The sequence below is a fragment of the Giraffa tippelskirchi genome, chromosome 3 (genome assembly GCF_054371585.1).
Source record: "Giraffa tippelskirchi isolate mGirTip1 chromosome 3, T2T-mGirTip1v1.2.pri, whole genome shotgun sequence".
NCBI classification, from domain to species: domain Eukaryota; kingdom Metazoa; phylum Chordata; class Mammalia; order Artiodactyla; family Giraffidae; genus Giraffa; species Giraffa tippelskirchi.
Genome location: NC_137277.1, coordinates 183,491,386 through 183,512,395, shown reverse-complemented (window position 1 = coordinate 183,512,395; position 21,010 = coordinate 183,491,386). Strand labels below are relative to the sequence as shown.

The 21,010-nt window shown below is 53.7% G+C and overlaps 3 protein-coding genes and 1 long non-coding RNA gene across 11 annotated transcripts; 2 read left to right on the top strand and 2 right to left on the bottom strand.

Moving 5' to 3' along the window:
• Positions 1-3,598: 3,598 nt before the first annotated feature.
• On the bottom strand, positions 3,599-7,171 carry LOC145542184 (uncharacterized). The gene is made up of 3 exons (XR_014079641.1): positions 6,304-7,171; positions 5,329-5,498; positions 3,599-3,746 (listed from the first exon to the last, which is right to left on the bottom strand). It is a non-coding gene; the product is annotated as an uncharacterized LOC145542184 (long non-coding RNA).
• Positions 6,639-14,134, top strand: FAM110D (family with sequence similarity 110 member D). Of its 2 annotated transcripts, none has more exons than XM_081580510.1 (2): positions 6,639-10,637; positions 12,436-14,134. In XM_081580510.1, exons 1-2 carry the CDS (start codon positions 10,630-10,632, stop codon positions 13,340-13,342), a joined length of 915 nt encoding a protein of 304 aa, XP_081436636.1. In that variant the 5' UTR covers positions 6,639-10,629; the 3' UTR covers positions 13,343-14,134. The 2 variants fall into 2 exon arrangements, with proteins under 2 accessions (XP_081436636.1, XP_081436635.1); XM_081580509.1 differs by lacking the exon at positions 6,639-10,637 and adding an exon at positions 11,529-11,813.
• Positions 14,135-14,723: 589 nt separating this feature from the next.
• C3H1orf232 (chromosome 3 C1orf232 homolog) lies at positions 14,724-19,872 on the bottom strand. Of its 7 annotated transcripts, none has more exons than XM_081586572.1 (6): positions 19,294-19,872; positions 19,092-19,218; positions 18,484-18,586; positions 16,875-16,958; positions 16,668-16,765; positions 14,724-15,063 (listed from the first exon to the last, which is right to left on the bottom strand). In XM_081586572.1, coding segments are annotated over exons 2-6 (564 nt in total). In that variant the 5' UTR covers positions 19,094-19,218; positions 19,294-19,872; the 3' UTR covers positions 14,724-14,786. The 7 variants fall into 7 exon arrangements, with proteins under 7 accessions (XP_081442698.1, XP_081442699.1, XP_081442695.1 ...); XM_081586573.1 differs by having other exon boundaries at positions 18,484-18,666; positions 19,661-19,872; XM_081586569.1 differs by having other exon boundaries at positions 19,661-19,872.
• A 98-nt stretch (positions 19,873-19,970) lies between these two features.
• ZNF593 (zinc finger protein 593) lies at positions 19,971-20,843 on the top strand. The gene is made up of 3 exons (XM_081586576.1): positions 19,971-20,204; positions 20,431-20,493; positions 20,586-20,843. Exons 1-3 carry the CDS (start codon positions 20,005-20,007, stop codon positions 20,725-20,727), a joined length of 405 nt encoding a protein of 134 aa, XP_081442702.1. The 5' UTR covers positions 19,971-20,004; the 3' UTR covers positions 20,728-20,843.
• The last annotated feature ends 167 nt before the right edge of the window (positions 20,844-21,010 follow it).

The following is a 21,010-nucleotide window of genomic DNA, read 5'->3' as shown; positions in this document are numbered from 1 at the left end:
CCAGGTGTTTGGGATATATCAGTGAACCAAACAGAGATTCCTGTCTTCACTGAACTTACATTCATGTGTGTGTGTGTGTGTGTGTGTGTGTGTGCGCGCGCACGCGCATGTGTGTGGCCGGGGGGGGAGGCAGATATTTATGAGCACAAACAAGTAAATTATTCAGTATGTTAGAATGTGATAGGTTTTTTTAAAAAGTCAAGAAGAAGCAAAGAAAAAGTGCTGTGCTGTGTTCATTCTTAAGCTGTGTCCAACTCTTGCAACCCCATGGGCTGTAGCCCACCAGGCTCTTCTGTCCATGGGATTTTCCAGGCAAGAATATTGGAGTGGATTGTCATTTTCTCCTCCAGGGGATCTCCCCAACTCAAGGATCAAACCCAAGTCTCCTGAACTGGCAGGTGGATTCTTTACCACTGAGCTGCCTGGGAAGTCCCAAAGGAAAGTAGAGCAGAGTAAAAAGGATCGACATGTACACACTGCTGTATACAAAACAAATAACCAACAAGGACCTACTGTATGGGCTCCCCTGGTGGCTCAGAGAGTAAAGCATCTGCCTGAAATGCAGGAGACCTGGGTTCAATCCCCAGGTCGGGAAGATCCCCTGGAGAAGGAAATGGCAACCCACACCAGTACTCTTGACTGAAAATATTCCATGGACGGAGGAGCCTGGTGGCTACAGTCTATGGGATCGCAAAGAGTTGCACACGACTGAGCAACTTCACTTCTCACCTACTGTATAGCACAGGGAACTCCACTCGATACTCTGTCATGACCTATGTAGGAAAAGAATCTAAAAAAGAGTGGACATGTATATAGCAGATTCACTTTTCTGTACAGCAGAAACTAACATATCATTGTAAATCAACTAAAACAAAAATTAATTTTAAGAAAAGGATTGGGAATGTTGCAGAAAGGGGCTGACTGACTTAGTAAATGGTCAGGGGAGGTCTCACTGGGTGAGATATCAATAAAGTCCTCAAGGAAGTGAAAGAGGCATCAAAGCGGAGACCCAGAGAAAGGGCATTCCAGACAGAGGGTCAAAGGCCCTGAGGTGGATGTAGCCAGCGTGTTCAAGGAACAGGCCAGAGGCCAAAAGTACCTTGGGCAAAGTGAGTGAGGGGGAGAAGAGCAGGCCATCGGGTCAGAGAGCCAGCAGGGCCAGGTCATGGAAAGCCTTGCAAGTCAGTGAGGACTCTGGCTTTCTCTCGAGGGAAATGAGGAGACTTTTTTCTGGGATTTGAGCAGATAAAGTGACAGAATTGACTTATGTTTTTAAAAGACTGATCAAACTATTATGCTGAGAGTAAACTCTCAGGGATGAGGTTACAAGAAGGGAGACTTAGGGACTTCCCTGGTGGTCCAGTGGTTAAGACTTCACCTTCCAAGGCAGGAGGTGTGGGGTTCGATCCCTAGTCGGGGAGCTAGGATCCCACATACCTCTCAGCCAAAAAATCAGAACATAAAACAGAAGCAAGACAGTAGCATATTCAATAGAGATTTTTTAAGTGGCTCCATCTTCAGAAGACATGAGATTTAATCTTTTTTTAAAAAAAAATTGTATATTTGACTATGCTGGGTCTTAGTTGCGACATTGTGGGATCTAGTTCCCTGACCAGGGATTGAACCCAGGCCACCTGCATTGGGAGACATGGAATGTAAGAGAGAGAGAGAGATGTTCGAGATTACTCCAAGGTTTTGGCCTGAGCAATTAATTGGAAGGACACAGAGACAGAGAGGGATCAACTGAGAAAGGCAGTAGTGAGAGAGATATGGGGGAACAGGAGATAGATCAGTAGTTTAGTTTTGCACGCATTGATTCTTGGGTTCCCAGATATTAGCATCCATTCAAAGCTAATGTCCAGTAATTCCTAAAAGGTCTGGATTTCCCCGTCCCCCTTTCTTGGAGGAAGATGGTGGCATACACTTGTGGCAGTGTCACGAAGTCCTCCCTGCAGGGACCTGGCCTCCTAGGACTTCAGGTCTGTGAAACGGCTGAGACGTGGAAATTAGCTGACAGATTGAGATGCTCCACTGTGACAATTTAAGTTAGGCTTCTGGCCCTAAGACATCGTTTTGTTGTCATTGTTGTTGTCATTTTCCTCTTATGTAACTCTATCATATTTATTAAGTTGTTTATCTGTTTCATTCCGAGAGACACTCTGATCAAAGATCGCTGCAAGCCAGAAGATTCTAATTATCACTTCCTTCTGCCACAGGGAACAGGGAAGGCCCTCACCTTGTCTCTGGCAGTTCAGCCACTTTTCCTGTGTTCCTCTAGGATCCTGTCATCTCCAGTGAAGTCAGGGAGCCCATTTCAGGGGCGCCTCTTTCAATATCCAAACCACAGAGGACATCCACCATAATATTTTTCAAGGTTACTGATGCTGCTGTCTCTCATGCTTATTTCAACACCTAGGTGAAAAACCACCCTCTGAGTCCCCTTGGGAATGTCCTTGGTGGGAACAGGGAGTATGTGCAATTTCATGTGCTAAATCTTCTCCAACATTCCTAACTTTTTAATATTTATTTTTATTTATTCGTTTACTTGACTGTGCTGGAGTTGTATCACACCAGATCTTGGATCTTCATTTCAGCATGCAGGATCTCTCTTTTTCAGTTGGGTCATGTGGGATCTAATTCTCCCACTGGGGAGGGAATTCAGGCCCTCTGCATTGCAAGCACGGAGTTTAACCACTGGATCACCAGGAACGTCCCAACAATCCTATCTTTTTAGACATCAGACACATTCACCTGGTAAATGCTGATATCTCAGTCTCACTGAATACAGGTCACGTTGAGTACTAGGTTCAGTCAACTGAATAAGCCAACTATGAGAGCTACTTTCGGCTGCAAGAGATAACATGTTAGATCTAGAATCTCCAGGAAGGGCAGTCAGAGCAGTAAAGTCAGCCTGAACCAATGTTGCAGTCTTTGCTCCCTGACTCCACCCCAGCTCTACCCAGTTAGAGTCTCCAAGGGTGGAGGCCTGGTGTTGGTCTTGTTAACAAGCACCCCAGGGGGTCCCCTAGTGGTCCAGTGGTTAGGACTAGGCGCCTTCACTGCCAATGGCCTAGGGCAACCCCTGGTTGGGGAACTAAGATCCCCCAAGCTGCCCAACATGGTCAAAAAAACCCAAAACAAGCGTTTCAGGTAAACGTCATGGACCAAACTGGAATCCACCCTAGGAATAGTTTTGGGGAACTAATGGTCTAATCCACTTTCCTCCTTTTAACACATGAGAACCTAAGGCCAGAGAGAGGAAGTGACTTGCTCCAGACCAAAAGTGAGTTCATGCCCAAGTCAAGACCATAACTCTGGCCTCCTGACTCTTTATGGGAATTTCTGCTGCTCTTCTTTCTGAGCCAGCTTTACCACAAACCTGGAGGGATCTGGGAGCACACCTGAGGAGTTAGGGTGGAGATGGGTCAGAATGGCGGGCAAACCAAGGCTGCACCTATTCAATGCTACAGGCACTGTGAGGACGGGACCTAGTTTGGGAGAGAACGATGGGTTTCCTTCTGGTTGATTTTGGTTGTAAGTGACTAAAAACTCAACCCTACAAAAAAAAAAAAAAAAAAGTACTGGCTTACACGGTGTAAAGCCCATATGTAGGTTTGCTTTAGATACGACAAGATACGGAGGCTCCGCTCATCAAGGTTGGTTTTCACTCTCTCTGCTGTCTGTTGACTCCTGTTGACTCCTGTCCTCGGGCAGACTGTCCTCTCAGGGATCTGTCTTCCCGGTTTCTGCACAGCAGAGAAGAGAAGGAAGCTTTGTTTCAGCCATCGAAGCAAAAGTCCCCCAGCTATAATCAAATTAAACGAAGTGCTGTAAGCCAGAGAGATGTGATAGATTTTTTGACCCAGACCTAGGTCAAGTGCCCCTCTGAGTCACATTACCCCACTCTGGGAGCATAAGGACTGAGAGTGGGAGAAAAAGTGGCCAAGATCAGGGCAAGAGTGCCAGGAGAAAGGTGAGTAACTGCTGAAAGGCAAAAAACACAGATCTTCCCAGGCCTAGGAATGATGGGGAGCCTGACAATGGTCATGGAGAAGGTGACAGTTATAATCCAGTGGTGATATTAAGGTGTTGGTTATAATGCTATGGTGATGTGAGAGGTGGTGTTTATAATGTCCACCTATTAGGGTGTCTGCCCAGCCCTCAAACTCCACCTTCTCTGGGAATTGCCCTGCTGCCGCTGCTGCTGCTAAGTCACTTCAGTTGTGTCTGACCCTGTGTGAACCCACAGACGGCAGCCCACCAGGCTCCTCCATCCCTGGGATTCTCCAGGCAAGAATACTGGAGTGGGTTGCCATTTCCTTCTCCAATGCATGCATGCATGCTAAGTCTCTTCAGTCATGTCCGACTCTGTGTGACCCCATGGACAGCGGTCCACCAGGCTCCTCTGTCCACAGGATTCTCTAGGCAAGAACACTGGAGTGGGTTGCCATGTCCTTCTCTGTGGGAATTGCCCTCCTCACATATAAAAGGGTAGGTCCTGGACTTCCCTGGTGGTCCAGTGGTTAAGAATCTGCCTGCCAATGTAGGGGACACAGGTACGATCCCTATTTCGAGGGGATCCTACATTTTGTGGAGCAACTAAGCTCATGTGTCACAACTACTGAGCCTGTGCTCTCGAAACTGGGAGCCACAACTCCTGAGCCCATGTGCTGCAACTACTGAAGCTCACACATGTAAAGCCTGTGCTCAGCAACAAGAGAAGCCATTGCAATGAAAAACCAACACACAGCAACATAGAATAAGCCCTTGCTCACCACGACTAGAGAAAGCCTGCTCAGCAACGAAGACCCAGCACAGCCAAAATTAAATTAATACATATTTTTTAATAAAAATAAATAAATAGAAGGGTATGTCAACATCAGGGCTTTCGCGGTGGCTCAGCAGTAAAGAATCTGCCTACAATGAGGGAGCCGCAGGAGACGTGGGTTCAATCCCTGGGGTCGGGAAGATCCCCTGGGGGAGGGCATGGGTACCCACTTCTGTATTCTTGCCTGGAGAATCCCATGGAGAGAGGAGACTGGTGGGCTACACAGTCCATAGGGTCGCAAAGAGTCGGACAGGACTGAAGTGACTTAGCTTGGCTCAGAATGTTAATATCGAGTATATTCAGTGTGATACAGGACCTCTGTGACCATAGCTCAGTGCCACCATTACAAGTGGTCAGAGATGCTCCTGCCCATTAGGGGGTCCTTGATATCAAAAGTACCCCAAAAGTCATTTATTAAGGACCATATAGGCATCTGCCACTTGGGACCCAGTGCTCCGCGCTGCACAGAGTAGGGCGTAACCCTCAACATCTGCTCAGACCTAACTGCACTCGGCCCCAGGGAAATAAACGCTCTTCTCCACATCTCCTGCCTCGTCCTCCAAGCTCCTCCAAACAAAAGACGGTTGCATCCCGGTGCCGGTAGGTTTGCACTGCTGCTGAAATTGCCGACAGCCACTGCGTGGAGTGTGGGGGAAGACTGGCGAAAGCCCTTAGGTAAGAGAAAATATGAATTAATTAGCTTGTCAAATCCTTCCTCTCCGAGCACATTAATGCACAGATTCGTGTGTAAGGGGGTATTGTTTCCAAGCAAGGGCTCAGCATCCATTTTCTTGCTTCACTTCGTGTTCCAGCCGGTAGCATGGTGTTTTCAATAGTAGCATATGATGGCTGAGGAACATTCTGCAATGTTGAACAATACATTTTGCACTTAAATTTGTAAATGCAGGCAAGACATTACATGCAAGAAGCCTGGCGCCAATTCTATACTGTTATGAATCTAGACATTGCTGCATGAGATGGTAACAATCATGATGCAAGAGATAGGGATTTATATAATGCCACTACAATAAATTGTAATATGTTCTATGCTAATGATAATTTATCATATACACACCATTTAAGTGTTTGCACCTGTTATGTAACATTCATAGCTCATCTCTAAATTTAAGTATTGTTTTAAGAATTTTTTTTCAATTCAAGTTGCTATTACCTCCGCACAACAAAGTTCCCCCAAATTGAAATTTAAAACAAACAAACAAACAAAAAGACTGAAGAAAGATTGTTTAATTAGGCATTACTATCAGTAGAACATACATTATGTGAAAATTTAATTATAGCAACACAATTGATAATTTTGCTGAAATCAAAGCAAGAAAAATAGGTTTTATGGAATGAAGATATAATAATATATGAATTATCACATCTTTGTTTTTTCACTCATCTAATATTGCTGCTCCTTTAACAAAACACCTGTATACCCTTAATGATAATTAGATACAGTCATCTGTACTTACTTTGATGACATTCTCTGTATAAAAGAGCAAAACAAAACAAAATATTTTTCAGAGTGTCTTTATGAAGGTGTATTTGTCAAAGTAGGAGGATAGATCTGTCAGTGCATTCTGGGAGAAGCCCCTGATTCCCTTCCACATGTTCCTCTATTTTCCTTAGCAGAGACTGGATGCTTTTTGTTCCTGGTGCTCAGTCTAAAGGTGAAAACAGTGGTGGAAGGTGGAATGCTGGAGATGTGAGTAAGGATGATGACAGAGGAGTAGTAGGTGAATAAGGCTGGAGCAGAATGCAGTCGGGGCCTCCCTCCTTCCAGTCCTGGCTCAGGGTCCTGAAGTCCTGTCCATCCAGCAGATAAGCGAAGCAGGCGGACAGGCGAGCAGGGACAGCCGACTTGCCCGACCCGAGGGGTAGAATCGAGGCAGGCAGGGCGGCTCAGCGGGTCAGAGCCGGCTCCGGAGTCCCAACTCTACCCTCTACAAGCTGCGTGACCCTAGGTGAGCCACTCGGCCCCCCTCTCTGCCTCGGCTTCTTCCCTCACTTCACGCAGGGTTTTGTAAGGAGTAAGCGAGGTACCACTGAGAGTTGGACCCGGAGCCGGAGCCGGGCGCCTAGCAAAGAGCAATCGCTCAGTGTGGCTTTTGTTCTTCCAACTCTAGGTTGTCAGTTTCTGACAGCAGAAATCCGATTTTCTTCCCGTGGTTCATTGGCGTCTTGTAGGTGCTCCGGGGGAAAAACATTTAAGGACACCTCCCTCGGAGGGAGGGGGCGCGGGCGCCGGGCTATTGTTGCGGCCAAGATTCTTTCCGAAACGGAAAGCCCTGAATTAGGGGACCGCGGCTCTAATCTCTGTGGGGCTCGCCCGCTGCCGGCGGAGGCGGGGCGGGGGTGGGGGTGGGGCTCCTCCTGGGGGTGCTGGGGCGTCACAGACGCCAGCCTGAGCCCCGCCCTCTCTCCCTGAACCCTCCACGTTTGACCGATCCCCGTGCCCTGCTCTGAGCCCCCCACCTCTTTTCTGACCGCCCCCCCTTCTCTCACTGAGCCTGCCTTTGCTCTGTGTCCCCATTGTCTCACCACCTCTCCCCGCTCGCATCCCACCCCCATCAGAAATCCCCTCCAGATCCCAAATCAATACCCTTCCTCTTTGAAAGATTCCCACCTCACCTGGGGGGCAGAGCAAATGCTGCACCCCCTCCCATGGCCCCTGCTTTGTTCATCTGTTACAGCAGTGCTACTCTGCCCTGTAGCTGTAATCAGTCCTTCACACCTCTGTTCACACCCCACCCTACCCCCCTGCAGCAGGCCCAGCTCCTGGAAAGCAAAAGCCAGGTCTGACCCATCTGCAGACTCCTGAGCAGAGGGCAGTGTTCAAAAGGACTTGTTGAAGGTGGCTGAAAGTGAGGCTAAGGGATTAGGAAAAAAAAGAGAGAGAGACTTGGGCCAGAGTTGTCAGCTAGGTGTTGGAGGACAAGACCTAAGAGGTCAAGACTCCTGCTATTTACCAGCACCTGAGTCCCCAGGTGCTTTTCTCAGGCACCATTTCTTCATGCCACATTGAAAGCTGGTCTTTTCCCCCTTTTACATAGAAGAGAACTCAGAGAGGTTAAGTTCTTGCTTCAGGCCACACAGCCAGTGAGGGATGGTCCAGGTTTAGAATCAAAGGCACCGAGGTGTGGGTGGCCAACACACATTTCTGCTCTGGGACAGTGTGGATCTGGGGCTTAAAGGTGGATCTGAAGGATCTCCTGATTCCCAACACTTGCAGGAGCTGTGCCCTCACCCTCCTACCACCCTCTCCTGGAAGGAGCCAGTTCTGACTCAGGCCCATTCCCATCTATCCTCATCCTCGGGGTGATCCGGAAAAGAGCTCAGAGTCAGGAAGGAAACGTTCCTCAGATCTGGCCTCCCCCTCAACCAAGGCCCTGGCTCTGGGGCCAGAAGGAATCACTTTAGGTCTCTCCCCGGGGACCCACGACCAGAAAGAGAGGCGATCCGGTTCAAGTCAAGTGTGGCTAAGGCACAGGCAGGGCAGGCAGCTGGAGCCCCACCTCATGATGTCCACCTCCCCACCTTTGAGGGCTGACTCTTTCAAGGGCTCTCTCACCCACAAAACCGATCCTGTCTGACCTTGACATCATGACTCTGCTCTCCAGGATCCTGAGTGAGTGAGTGAAGTCGTTCAGTCGTGTCCGACTCTTTGCAACCCCATGAGCCCTACCAGGCTCCTCTGTGCATGGGATTTTCCAGGCAGGAATACTGGAGTGGGTTGCCATTTCCTTCTCCAGGATCCTGACCTCCTGGGATAGACTACTGTCACCTCTCAGACTGGGAGCTCCTGAGAGCAGGCTCTTTGGCCAAGCCCCATCCAGACCCATGGGGGCAGGGCTGGGTCTCCCCTCTTGGACTGGGGGCTCCCAGGGCTGGGGCTGTGTCTCCCCAGCTCTTGACCACTCCTGAGGGGAGGTGGGCTCACTTCCACTCACCCTCGTCAGACCGGGGGCCACTCCAGGGCAGCGACCTGCATTGACTCTGAAAGGCCCCTCTTTCTGTAAGCTGGTGTCTGTCTAGAGCTGAGAAGGAGGACCCTGCCTGCCCTTCTTCCCAACCCGGATGCTCCTTTAAGACCAAAAGGATGGGGGTTGTATAAGAGTGAGACACAACAGCCCCATCCTCCCCCTCCTTCACAGGCCAGGTTTCCTGCCATTGACAGCATCCCAGCTGGGCTCTGCCCGGCCTCATGCTTAACCCCTTCAGGACCAGATCTCAGGGCTACTGGCCTGCACCCCAACCTTCATCCATAAAACCAGGAGAATGAAAGTCCCTATTTCATTGGGTGGTTTTGAGGATTAAATATGTTAATCATTGTGTGAAGTACTTAGAACAGTGCCTAGTATATATCAGTCTCTTAATACACGTTAACTAGTATTCCTCATTGTGTGAACTTGGTAAGTCATTTCGCCTATCTGAGTCTCATTCTCTTCAGCAGTCCAATGGAGAAAATAATAAACCTACTTCTGAAACGTAGTCCTGGGGATGAATTCTGATCACGTACATGAGAGCATTTTGTAGAGTGCTGTAACAACACAATATGGATGGACAAAAAAAACCCTCCCTTTAACTAAGTAATAAAATCCATTACCAGGAGAAGGGCCTTGTAGTTTTCAGACTTACTACCTTACTTGCCAGGCCGAGGGTGCAATGGAAAGAGTGGATTTGGGGTTGGAATTAGGTACCCCCAATCCTGTTTCCTTGCCTATCAAGTGGGGTGGTCACCCCTGCTGGGTCTGCTGTTTAGGGTCTTTGTGGGGGACAAAGGAGATCAGAGAGCAAAGGCATGAACATGCTTTGCAAACATTAAAAAGTGCTGGAAGGGAGGGAAAGAGATTTGTGAAAACTGGGGAGGGGTGCAGGGACCCCTTGGCAGGGGCATTAGTCTTGGGGCTCTGGGTGCTACAGAGTTTGCCCAGTGGGGGGAGAGGAGGAGGTGCGCTCCTAGAACCAGCATTGTGGGGACAGGACTCCCCCCTTGAGAAGTGAGGTGTCAAATAAGAAACCATGCCAGCTCTAGAAGTCCCCAGTGGGAGCATAGAAGGAAGGAGGTCCTTTCCCCAGGCTTGGATCCATCCCTTCATCACCCTCGTCCTAGCCAATTCCATTTGCCATCAGAGGATCTTGGGCAGAGGCACATCCAGTGGGCTCCCTTGTGACCTTCCTGCCAAAACTGTTGGGAGGGCCTCACCCTGCATATCTGCAGCACCCCTGTCCCCACTTTTAGGCTGAAGATTCCTGGCCTCACCCCTAAGGAGAGCAAGCTTGACACCTTCCACACACGCAGGCCAGGGCAGGTCTAAACCTGCTTCAGAGGGAAAAAGCATGGTGTACTAGAACCCTGCCCTGCCTTCCCACCTGAACAAAGAGGATCCGCCAAGGCCCAGCAGAGAGGGCTGACCCCACGTGAATAGCTTGTCCCTACCCCAGGCCTCTGGAGGAAGCTTGGGAACCAGAGACCTTGTTTGGGGTGCTGGCTGTGCCCCAAGCTCACTGTGCCTCTATGCAAACCACTTAACCTGCCAGGGCCTGTGTGACCATTGGCTGAATAAAGGTGCTGGACGTGGTCCAAGGGTCCTCTCCTGCTCTGAGACTGTGACCAGGAAGGAGTTAACAGAGGCCAGCCTCCAGGTCAGGAAGGCAAGGGTTAATCTGGGGGGTGGAGGCTCTTGGCTTTTCCTGTGGAGAGTGAGGTTTGGCTGCCACCAAAGTTACTTCCAGTCCCTGCTGTCCCTCCTGCCTTCAGTCTGGACCTGCCAGGGGACCTGGCATTCAGCCTCCCCATGCAGAGGTGAGTGCATCCTGAGCCTGGGGCTGGGGTGGGAGGGCACCCAGGCACCCAAGGGCATGGAGGCTGGCATCAAGCCAGGGAGCGCTGTCCCCCAGCCTGCATCTCTGTCCAGAGCCGAAGGCTTGGGCAAAGTTCGTGGGCCCACCGACCCCAGTGCTGGGAGAAGGTGGGCAGAGGGACAGAGGGCACAAGGATGCCTGCCAGGCTTCTAGGGAGGGAACGTCTGCGGTCGGGCACCAAGGAGCCCAGAAGGCCAGGAAGAGGCAGTGGACAGCAAACTATTTTGGTCCCTGTGTTTAGGAACTTTTTATAGCCTCCTGCTCAGGGCTGGGAAGAGGAGGGGACAGGAGGGTACCCATGAGGTCAGACAAGCACAGAGCCCTCCTGGGACCTTGGAATTAGACCTGTTGCCAAGTTGAGTCTTTGGGAAGCAGGAAGGAGGGCACTGCCAGGCTCTCCTTGCTGCCTGGGTTCCCAGTCACCAGCTACCTATGGCTGACTTACTGGACACTAAGTGGGTGTATGTAAGTGTGTGTGTGTTTATACTCACGCAGGCTGCCCTGGGGTGAGTGCGAGATTGGTAGAGTTTCTACTCCAAGACCCCTCACCAGGGCTCCCCTCCTCCCATCCCTGGCAAGTTGTGTTCCTTTGTTGCCTCCAGCCTGAGGTCTCCTCAGCCCCTAGAACTGCTGTGTCCCTCTCAGCTGAAGGGAGGATGGGAGGAGTAGGGAAACAGAAGTGGGGTGGAGTGTGCTGGGCTGTGTGGGTGGCCCATTCTATTACTGCCAAGGGAACTGTCAGCTCTTGATTTACAATCCCTCCGGGCCCCCTTCCCCAGGAGAAAAGGGAGGTGGAGGAGAAGGGTCATGGGGGTCTCAGGGTGAGGGACCCGGAGGGCAGGTTTCTGGGAGTACAAGTTCCTGGGAAGAATTAGTGGAAGGAACTTTTTAGTGAGGTAAGGGGCCCATCTCTCGTGGAAATCGCTTGGTGTTAAAGCAGCAAGCATAGAAGCAAAATATAGAGGAAAGTTCTGATAGGCAAGTGAGAGATTCAAACTACACAGCAAGAGACCTGTGTTCCAGTCCTGGGCCCAAACGCTCAGTAAGACCTGGACGAGCCCTTCCTCTCTGCGCCAGTTTTCTCTTCTATGAAATGGAAGTGCAAGGGGCAAACAAGGTGATGTTTACAAGTTGGGCATTCTGGAATTCCCTTCGAAGGGGCACAGAGTGAGAGGCAGATAGCTGGCTGAAGTGACGTGGGCGACCATCTCCCTCTCTTTCCCTGATGGCCCTGCCGGGCCTGGGCAGGGCAGTTGGCTGCAATTACCGGAGGCTCCTACCCTGTGGTTATGTCCCTGACCTCTCTGCTTGGGGGCGGGATGGGTGGGTCCTGCTGGAACCAGCGGGTGGCTGGGAAGCCTCCTTGTCTTGGACTCAAAGTTGCTAGGTTGGGAAGAGGTATTTTTTCCGGTTGAGGCTACTTTCGGGAACCAGGCCGGGGAACAGCCCCATTTCCTTTTCCAAGGGTCTGGCTTGCTGATGCCGGCTTGGCATGGCCCTGTGGCCAGAATGGGGCACACTCAAAAGGGCCTATGTCTCTGGATGGTCTGAAAGCCCCTGCCCATTGTCTTTGAGGGATCAGGGAAGGGATACCTGAGCCTCTGCCCCCTGGGCATGGCACCTGGCTGACTTGCATGGGGGAGGGGTGGCTGGCTGACCTTATTCCCAGGAATCCCTTCAGGAGAGGGGCAGGGTAATCTCCTACTCTTCCCCTGACCATTCCTCTTTTCCCCTCGTAGGTCCCAGGGAGCCCCAGCCAATTGCTCTCAGCTCCTTCACTATCTGCCTGCCTCCAGTGGCTTATGGAGCACTGTCCTGCCCAGTTCTGCTAAAATGCTCTTGGCCTCTCCCTCCACCCCGTCCCGGGGACGGACCCCCAGCGCCGTGGAGAGGCTGGAGGCCGACAAAGCCAAGTATGTCAAGACGCACCAGGTGATCGCGCGACGCCAGGAGCCAGCTCTGCGTGGGGGTCCCGGGCCGCTCACCCCGCACCCTTGCAACGAGCTGGGGCCCCCTCCATCGCCCAGGACGCCCAGGTCCGCCCGCCGGGGCAGTGGCAGGCGACTGCCAAGGCCTGATTCTCTCATCTTCTACCGCCAGAAGCGGGACTGCAAGGCTTCGGTGAACAAAGAGAACGCCAAGGGCCAGGGGCTGGTGCGGCGCCTCTTCCTGGGCAGCCCCCGAGACGTCGCCTCGAACCCCGCAGGCTCATCGGAGCGACCCGCGGCTCCCGGAGGTTGGGCCGCGCCCCAAGATGCCCCGGAAGCGGCGGGAAAGCGGGCTTTGTGCCCCACGTGCTCGCTGCCCCTGTCGGAGAAGGAGCGCTTTTTCAACTACTGCGGCCTGGAGCGCGCGCTCGTGGAGGTGCTGGGGGTCGAGCGCTTCTCTCCGCAGAGCTGGGGCGCCGACGCCAGCCCCCAGCCCGGAACGTCGCCGCCGCCGGGTTCCGGGGACGCCAGCGACTGGACGTCCAGCGAGGGCGGCGCAGATCGCCGGGACGGTGCGGAGGGCGGCGGCTCGGAGGCGGCGGGCTCGGAGCGGGACGGGCGCCCCCAGGTGTCGGTGGTGGAGCGCAACGCGCGCGTCATCCAGTGGCTGTACGGCTGCCAGCGCGCCCGCGGGCCACCGCGCGAGTCAGAGGTGTGACCGCCGCCGCTCGGGGGCCGGCTCTCCTGGAGTTGGGGGTCCGGGGAAGGGCAAGGAGCGGGCGCGGGGCTGGACCCGGGCAAGGGCAGGGACTCCCTGCCTCACGCGTCGAGTGCTTTGGGGCAAGCCCTTCCCTCTGGATCGCGGCGTCCAGTCGTGAACCTTCGGAGCTTGGGACAAAACAGTCCCGAAGGCCCTTCCCAGCGCAGACTGAGGACGGGGAGGGAGCCAGCCTTGCGGCCCCTGTGGAGGCCGGCAGGCAGTGAAGACTGGGGTGGGAGATCAGAGAACCTGCTGAATAAAGCCATAACGTTGTTTAACGGACTCGGGAGGTTGGATTACAGGGCAGATGCGCGAGGGTTTTGGAGTGTGGCTTCCAGACTGACTGTGTGACCCCGGGCCAGCACTCTGCCTCTGGGAACCGCAGCTACACCCCCTCGGTTGATCAAAGTATTTTTGAAATGGTCACAAAGCGCTTGGCAAAGTTGAGTAAGTGCTAAGTAAACGAAGCCACTAGGACCACTACCCAATTAGTGTAATACTAACACTAACACTATTATGATCATCTCCGCCACTTACCGCCCCCACCCCCCCCCACAGGGGTGGGGTCCAAACTATTTCGGGGAATAGCGCCTTTGGGGAGTTTGGGGGAGGGGTCTGCTCCCAGAAATCTGGGGTTCACTAGTCCCTGAAGGCCCCCATTCCTGGAGCTTTGCTGCCCATTTTGGTTACTAGGTATGGAGGGCTGAAATGTGGATCCAGAATCAGGATAATAAAGGACTTTTCAAACCAGGATTTTGCCAGCCCGCAGCCTCACCTGTCACTGCCTTTCTTTCCCTTAAAACAAGGTCACCTGTTTTCCTCACACGTTCACACCTCCAAGTCTTTATTCACTTCCTCTTCCTTTTAGCTGGGTTACCTTCCCCTTTCTTTCCACTCATCCATCTAAGATTTCATATACACATTCTCTCGCTCGCGCTCAGGAACTCCTGAATTTCCCAGCCGGCCTCATCTCCTCTGAGCTCCCAAGTAGAGCCTTATTTTGGGGCCTCAACTTATCCCCTTGTGTGGGACCCGCTGGTAGTCTGGGTTCTCTTGTTAGTCCCTGACCTTCCCCTAGTACAGGGACAAAGCCACCAGCAAATTGTGTCGAATTAAAAGCGGCTGGAGAGGGCGGCAGGACTTGTCCATACTGGTAAGATGGTACCCCAAGTCGAATACAATCTGTCCTGATACCAGGGATGTCTCTGGTCATTTTTCTCCCTGTAGCTTTGTGGGGGCTGAAAGCGAGGACCACTCCAGCTGGACCCCGGCCTGAGGTTGCCCACCCCAGAGCAGCCTTCTCCTCCGTACGGACAAAAAAACACGCGGTCACCGGAGGTGTCAGGCCAGGTTTTTATCGCGGAAGGGGAGGAGCGGGCGCCGAGTTCGACCAGCCGGCCGGCTAGTCGCCCTTGGGCCCCGCTTTCACCCTCATCTCGGCCAGTTTGTGAGTGAGGAAGCCCCATGTGAAACCGGCCACGGGATCGGCTTCCCGCGGCTCGGGGCGCTCGGCGGCCTCTTCCCCGGCTTCAGGCTCCGGCTCCGGGGTAGGCTCCGCTCCGCGCAGCATGGAAGCGGCGGCCTGCTGCTGCTGCTGCCACCTGCTGGCGAACGCGTCCCAAAAGCCTGGCCCGCGCGTCTCGGCCGCCGCCTGCGGGGCGGGCTGCGCCGCCAGCGGGCTGCGGGAGAGAGGCGGGGTCAGGGGCTGGCCGGGAGGCCCCGGAGAGAACAAAGGACAGGAGGCGGGGTCAAGGGACCTGTCGTGGGGCCAGTGGGGCCCGGGCGCTGTCGAGGGCTGAGCGGGGGGGTGGGGGTGGGGGTAGGGGTGGGGGTGGGGGTGGGGGTGGGGGTGGGGAGACCCGGGAGACTGTGAGAAGGTCAGGGCCTGGAGGCGGGAGGAGTACTCACAGGCACTGGGATAGGGCTCAGGGCATTAGGTGAGGGGGTCTGGGCTTCCCTGGTGGCTCAGCTGGTAAAGAATCCGCCCGCAATGCGGGAGACCTGGATTCGACCCCTGGGTTGGGAAGATTCCCCTGGAAAAGGGAAAGGCTACCCACTCCAGTGTTCTGGTCTGGAGAATCCCATGGACCATGGGGTCGCAACGAGTCGCAGACTACCGAGCGACTTTCACTTTCACTGGGAAAAAGGGGCCGGGATCAGGATCCGTGGGGAGAGAGCCGGGCTCAGGGGCTTAGGGTAAGTACTCGGGGAGAGGGAGGAGGCCAGAGGAGGGGAAATGGAGGCTGCGGGAAGGTGGGGAGGGGCCCTGAGAGAGGAGCAGGCGGAAGGATGGGAGGTGGTGGTGGGACCCGAAGGGAAAGGTTAGATTGGGGGGGGGGGCTCGGTCAGATTCTGCAGGCGGTCCTCCGGGAAAACCCGCAGAGCCCGGTGGGAAGGGGCGGGGTGGGGGGTCCGGTTTCCCGAATGGAGGGAAAGCTGGTCCAGAAACATGGGGGAAGCTGGGGGAGAGGACGGGTGCAGGGACCCGGAGGAAGGAGAAGGGCCTAGATCAAAGACTTAGGAGAGAGGGAGACTCGGGAGGTAGCAAGGAGATATCGGGAAGGGCAATCAAGGAGCGGTGATGAAGCTTGAGGTAGGGAGAGTCGATGGGCTGGAGAGAGAAAAGGAACCCTGGGGCAAGAGAGACGGGCGGGTCGGGGGACCCTAAGGAAGAAAGGAATAGGGGGGATGTCAAAAGGGAAGTGTGACTGGGCTGGAGGAAAGGGCAGAGATGGAGTGTGTCCCAGAACAGAGCTGGGGGAAGACCAGAGCCTGGATCTGACCCTGTGGCCCCCAGCATCAAAGACCTGCTAAGACAGTGGTTCCTAAACTATTACTCTCAAGTCCTCAGGGCGCTCGCTGAAAATATGGATCCCTGGCCTCAGCCAACACCCGCTGAATCAGAATCTTTGAAGGAAGGTCTGGGAATCTGTGTCTGTCTCAAGTTCCCTGAGAGGATGAGTGTTTAGACCAATACTTAAGAACCACTGATCTGAACCACTCTCTGTTCCAAACACCTAAAACTTCTCTCCTGGGTTCTCTTATTCTAGGGAGGTGATCCCTCCCACATGGATGGGGAGAGACACAGTAATACCTTCTAGCATCTCAATCCCAACAGCTGGTAAATTCCTCCCAAGATCTAATCTAATCTCCCAGATTGGCCTCTTTCCTGCTGAGAGAGAGAGGAACAGGAACAGCCCGGGGCTGGCCCTCCCCAGTCCTCCATGGGAGAAGAGGGCCCCCAGGTCTGTTTCAGATGGCCTCCCTCAAAACACACACGTACTGGTCAGCACAGGGCTCCGGGGGCAGCAGCTTGTCCTCGTCTTCTTTGTTAAACAGAGACGACATCGTCAGCCAACCTTTCACCCCGACCCCCTGAACCTGGGAGAGAGGGGCTGAGAGTCAAGGAGGGCCCCAGCACACCTCCCAGGACTCCACAGAGGCTCCTGCCCAGCTCCCCAGGGTTGGGGTGGAAAAAAGGAGAACTCACCCGGCGGGCCAGCTGGGACATGGGGTTGAAGGCCTCTTCAGTGGGTTCTGCCATCTCAGACTCCACTAACACTGGGTTCTCCTTCTGGGACAAAAGACCCCCACCCAGTATGAGAGAGGCCCCAGAGGAATATGACCTCCCTCCCCTCCTACCAGCCTGATACACACCGACCAGGCACTCCAAACCCCATGGAACAAGACACACCTAGCCCCCTGACACCCTCCAAAACTGCACACAGGTGTTTGTACCTCTATGCAAAGCTACCTGTCATACACATTACCTGTAGAGTAGATCCTTGCAGACACGTTTGAGTTCACATACCTGCCCACCCACAGACACATTCATACACACTGCAAAACACATGGACAAAGGCTTGCATGCCAATGTAGACACACACCTGTACATTAGTGTGCCTCCATATGGCTACAACTCTTCACCTGTACATAGATTCATGTGCTGTGAGGCACTTACCAAAGGATGCTCATACAGTTCACACCTGTGCTCTTCCACAACTGCAGACAGGTGCATGGAGGCCTACTCAGCACACAAAACTTCTCCCCCCATTCACAGACACTAAGACACAGATGTACACACACACCCAAACACGCATACCATACAAACATGATACCTGCGAATGCTTCCATAGTCTTCTGTCCCAAGGATATACACCTGAAAATGCCTATAACCTGTTCACACCTGCACACGCACACACCTTAATTGGGGATTCCACACAGACACCAATCCCTATACTGACCCACAGACACTTCTACACAGGGTCAGCCCTGGACCCAACCTGTGTAGACATACATTTATTCACACTGACATACACACACCCTAGAACTAATTCCTGCCTCTGCCATGTCTATTTGTGTAATTGCCATGCCTGGTGGCTCAGACGGTAAAGAATACCCCTGCACTGCAGGAGACCTGGGTTCAATCCCTGGGTTGGGAAGATCCCCTGGAGAAGGAAACAGCTACCCACTCCAGTATTCTTGCCTAGAGAATTCCATGGACAGAGCAGCCTGGCAGGCTGCAATCCATGGGGTCACAAAGAGTCGGACACGACTGAGCAACTTTCAGTTTTACTTTCCAGAGGCAAGACTCTTCAAAAACTTATTTTTAATCTCAGAACATGGTCCAAGTAATGGCTCTGATCTGATGCTGCTACAGTGACCCTCAGTGTAACAAATGCTGTTTCCCCTGCCACCAGTCCCAGGGGCTCCCTTCCTCTCAAAGCAAATCATCCCACTTCTGCTCAGCTCTGCCTGTTAGAAACGTGTGTCAAACTGAGTGTATCTGCGTGGGTACTGCCCATGGGTCCTAAAAGGATCCCTTCCATGTGGCAGCCCTTGAGATCTTTGGAGACACTGACCACTCCTCAGGTGCCCCCCTCAAGTCTTCCCTTCTTCTTTGGTTTTCTGGAATGTCCTGACTTTCTGACACTGCACCATGCCATTGGTCATCCCTGAATTGCCAGTTGCTTCCACACAAGTCAATGTCTCTCCCTCTCCCCTTCCCTCCTCAGAACCAGTCTCTTGTCCTTCTTTGTACCTTTCACTCCTGCTGCCCCTCTACCCATGCCCCATCCCGCAAGCAGGATGGTACCCACCTCCTCTGCCAGGTCCTCCTCAGATTCCCCACTCAGGGTCTGTAGCACTTTGGACTTGTAGGTTTTCCAGAGGGCCTGGTTCATGGCTGCATGGGAAACAGGCCTGGCACCCAGGCACAGGAAGCTGGTGGTTCAGGGGGCACCCAGTGGGTCTGGCTCCAGGAACCTGGTGAGCCTGAGAGCCTGTCCCAAGCATCAGGTGACCTCATTAAAGATGCACCAGCCTCCCCAGATGGCACAGTGCCCAGCAGGTGAACCCGATCCAAAAGAGTCTGTGGTGAGACCCAGCTTCTGCCCCTTCAGCCCCTTATCTTGACCCATATTTGCAAGAATAATGAAAACATAATGAAGACATCTTTCTTCACAGAAGCCTCCTTCCTGGGCCTAGGAGTTCTTGAATTTGATTACTTGCAAAGGCTCCAGAAAAATTCTTTTCCATTCACGAATTCTATTTACAAAGTCTTTGGGCTCAGGACCCACAGCGGTGCCTCTGCAGCTGTAACCATACCAGTTGTGCCCTCAACAGGGCCCTGGCCTATATCTGCACTCAGCCTCTATGGTCTGGAGTGGGAAGGCCCCAAGGCTCCCAGTGGGTGCCCTGGGCTTACATTTCACCACTTTGGGCTGGAAACCGATTCCTCTCCCCAGGGATGCACGTGCTGGTCTCCCTGTTTCCTGGCAACAGGTTCCAAAGAACTGGAGCCCCTGAATTATTGCTGAGTTCCTGTGGTCAACCTGAAAGGAAAAAGGCACCCAGCTCTGATGCATGGGGAAAGGCTCTCTGGCCCTCTCCCCAGTCTGAGCACACACCATCTAGGCTGATCTCTCCCTTTAATGCCAGCCCATGCCTGAGAGTCCAGGGCTCAGAGCAAGGGGTCAAAGATGAGAGGTCCTTCTGGGAGAATCTCCTCTTCTTGTGAGAGGAGCTGACCCCCTTGAGTCTCTGACAGGACGCCTGAGCACTGTGATCTCTGGGAGGAATAACTGGGGAGGGGTTTCAAATGGCGAGGGTTTTCTCAAGGACCAGAGGTATCTCGGCAAGCCCTGTGGGAGCCGGGATCCCAAACGTCTTCGCTCTTATTCATTTATTCACATCACAGACATTTTTCAGTGCCTCCCAGAGATGCAACATTATCCCCCTTCCCCACTTCAACCGCGGAATCTAAGATGGGAGAACCAGGAAGGTGTGACAAGGCCAGAGGACAGCGCTGAAATCGGTTGGGCCAGGCTGGATGGGCTTGGCCAGCGGACCGGCCGAAATGCCCGCAGGGCTCACACCACCGAGCCCACTCCAGTGACGGAAGAGGACGCTTGGTGAGACCGGATCCGGAGGTCAGTCACTGACGTCGACGACCGCCTGGGGGCGCTCGAAGCGCGGCTGGCGCGAGTGACGTCATCAGAGGCGGTCCGGTGGAGCCTAACCGTCCCGGAGCGTCATATGACGTCATCGAGCTGTCCGGAAGCGCCCCCACGTGTCCTCCCACCTCGGTTTTGGGACCTCTGATCTTGCGGTCACCCACCATGGGTCGCTCCCGCCGGACAGGCGCGCACCGAGCGCACTCCTTGGCCCGTCAGATGAAGGCGAAGCGGCGGCGGCCGGACCTGGATGAGATTCACCGCGAGTTGCGGCCCCAGGTCGCCGCACGGCCTCGGCCAGACCCAGGCGCTGAACCCGATCCTGACCTACCAGGGGGCGGCCTGCATCGCTGTCTGGCCTGCGCGTGAGTTCCGGCCAGGCCCAGGCCTGAGGAGGAGAAGGGTCTGAGGGTGTGAGGTCCGGGCCCGGGATGTGCAGGGTTTCCTCTTTAGGGACCCGTGTGGGTCTGCCGGCCCGCATGCCTTCAAGCCCGGAGCCTAGCGTCAGCGGATGAGCTAGGGTCAGGGAAATAGGCGTACCTGAGAGGCATCACCTTCTAACTCTCCTCCCTACCCACCTCATCCCTACAGGAGGTACTTCATCGATTCTGCCAACCTGAAGACCCACTTCCGAACCAAAGATCACAAGAAGAGGTATGAAGGAGCAAGGAGAGGATTGATGGATGGGTACCAAGCAGACAGAGCTTGCGTCTGGTCAGCTTTCAATTCCTATTCTTTTTTCCCAGGCTGAAGCAGCTGAGTGTGGAGCCCTACAGTCAGGAAGAAGCGGAGAGGGCAGCGGGCATGGGTTCCTATATTCCTCCCCAGCGGCTGGCAGTGCCCACAGAAGTATCCACTGAGGTCCCTGAGATGGACACGTCTACATGACATGGCCTGAGGATGCGAGGCAGAGGAGCTGCCCACGGACAGTGGTACAGGGGCCAGGATGGGGAGTGGATGGCCTCTTCCGGATACTCTCCCTTCCAATAAAAGAACTGGATAAATAGGGCTTGCCTCTAACTCACTAACCTCCAGGCCACTCCTCCAAATTCAAGCCCTGTAAAGATTTCTCTGTTACTGCTGTGCACAGGACCCAGAGTGTTTACTCCCTGCTTGATTCAGCCTTAGAGCCTGCATCCTTGCCCTCCCTCAGGGGTCCTGGCATCTGTGC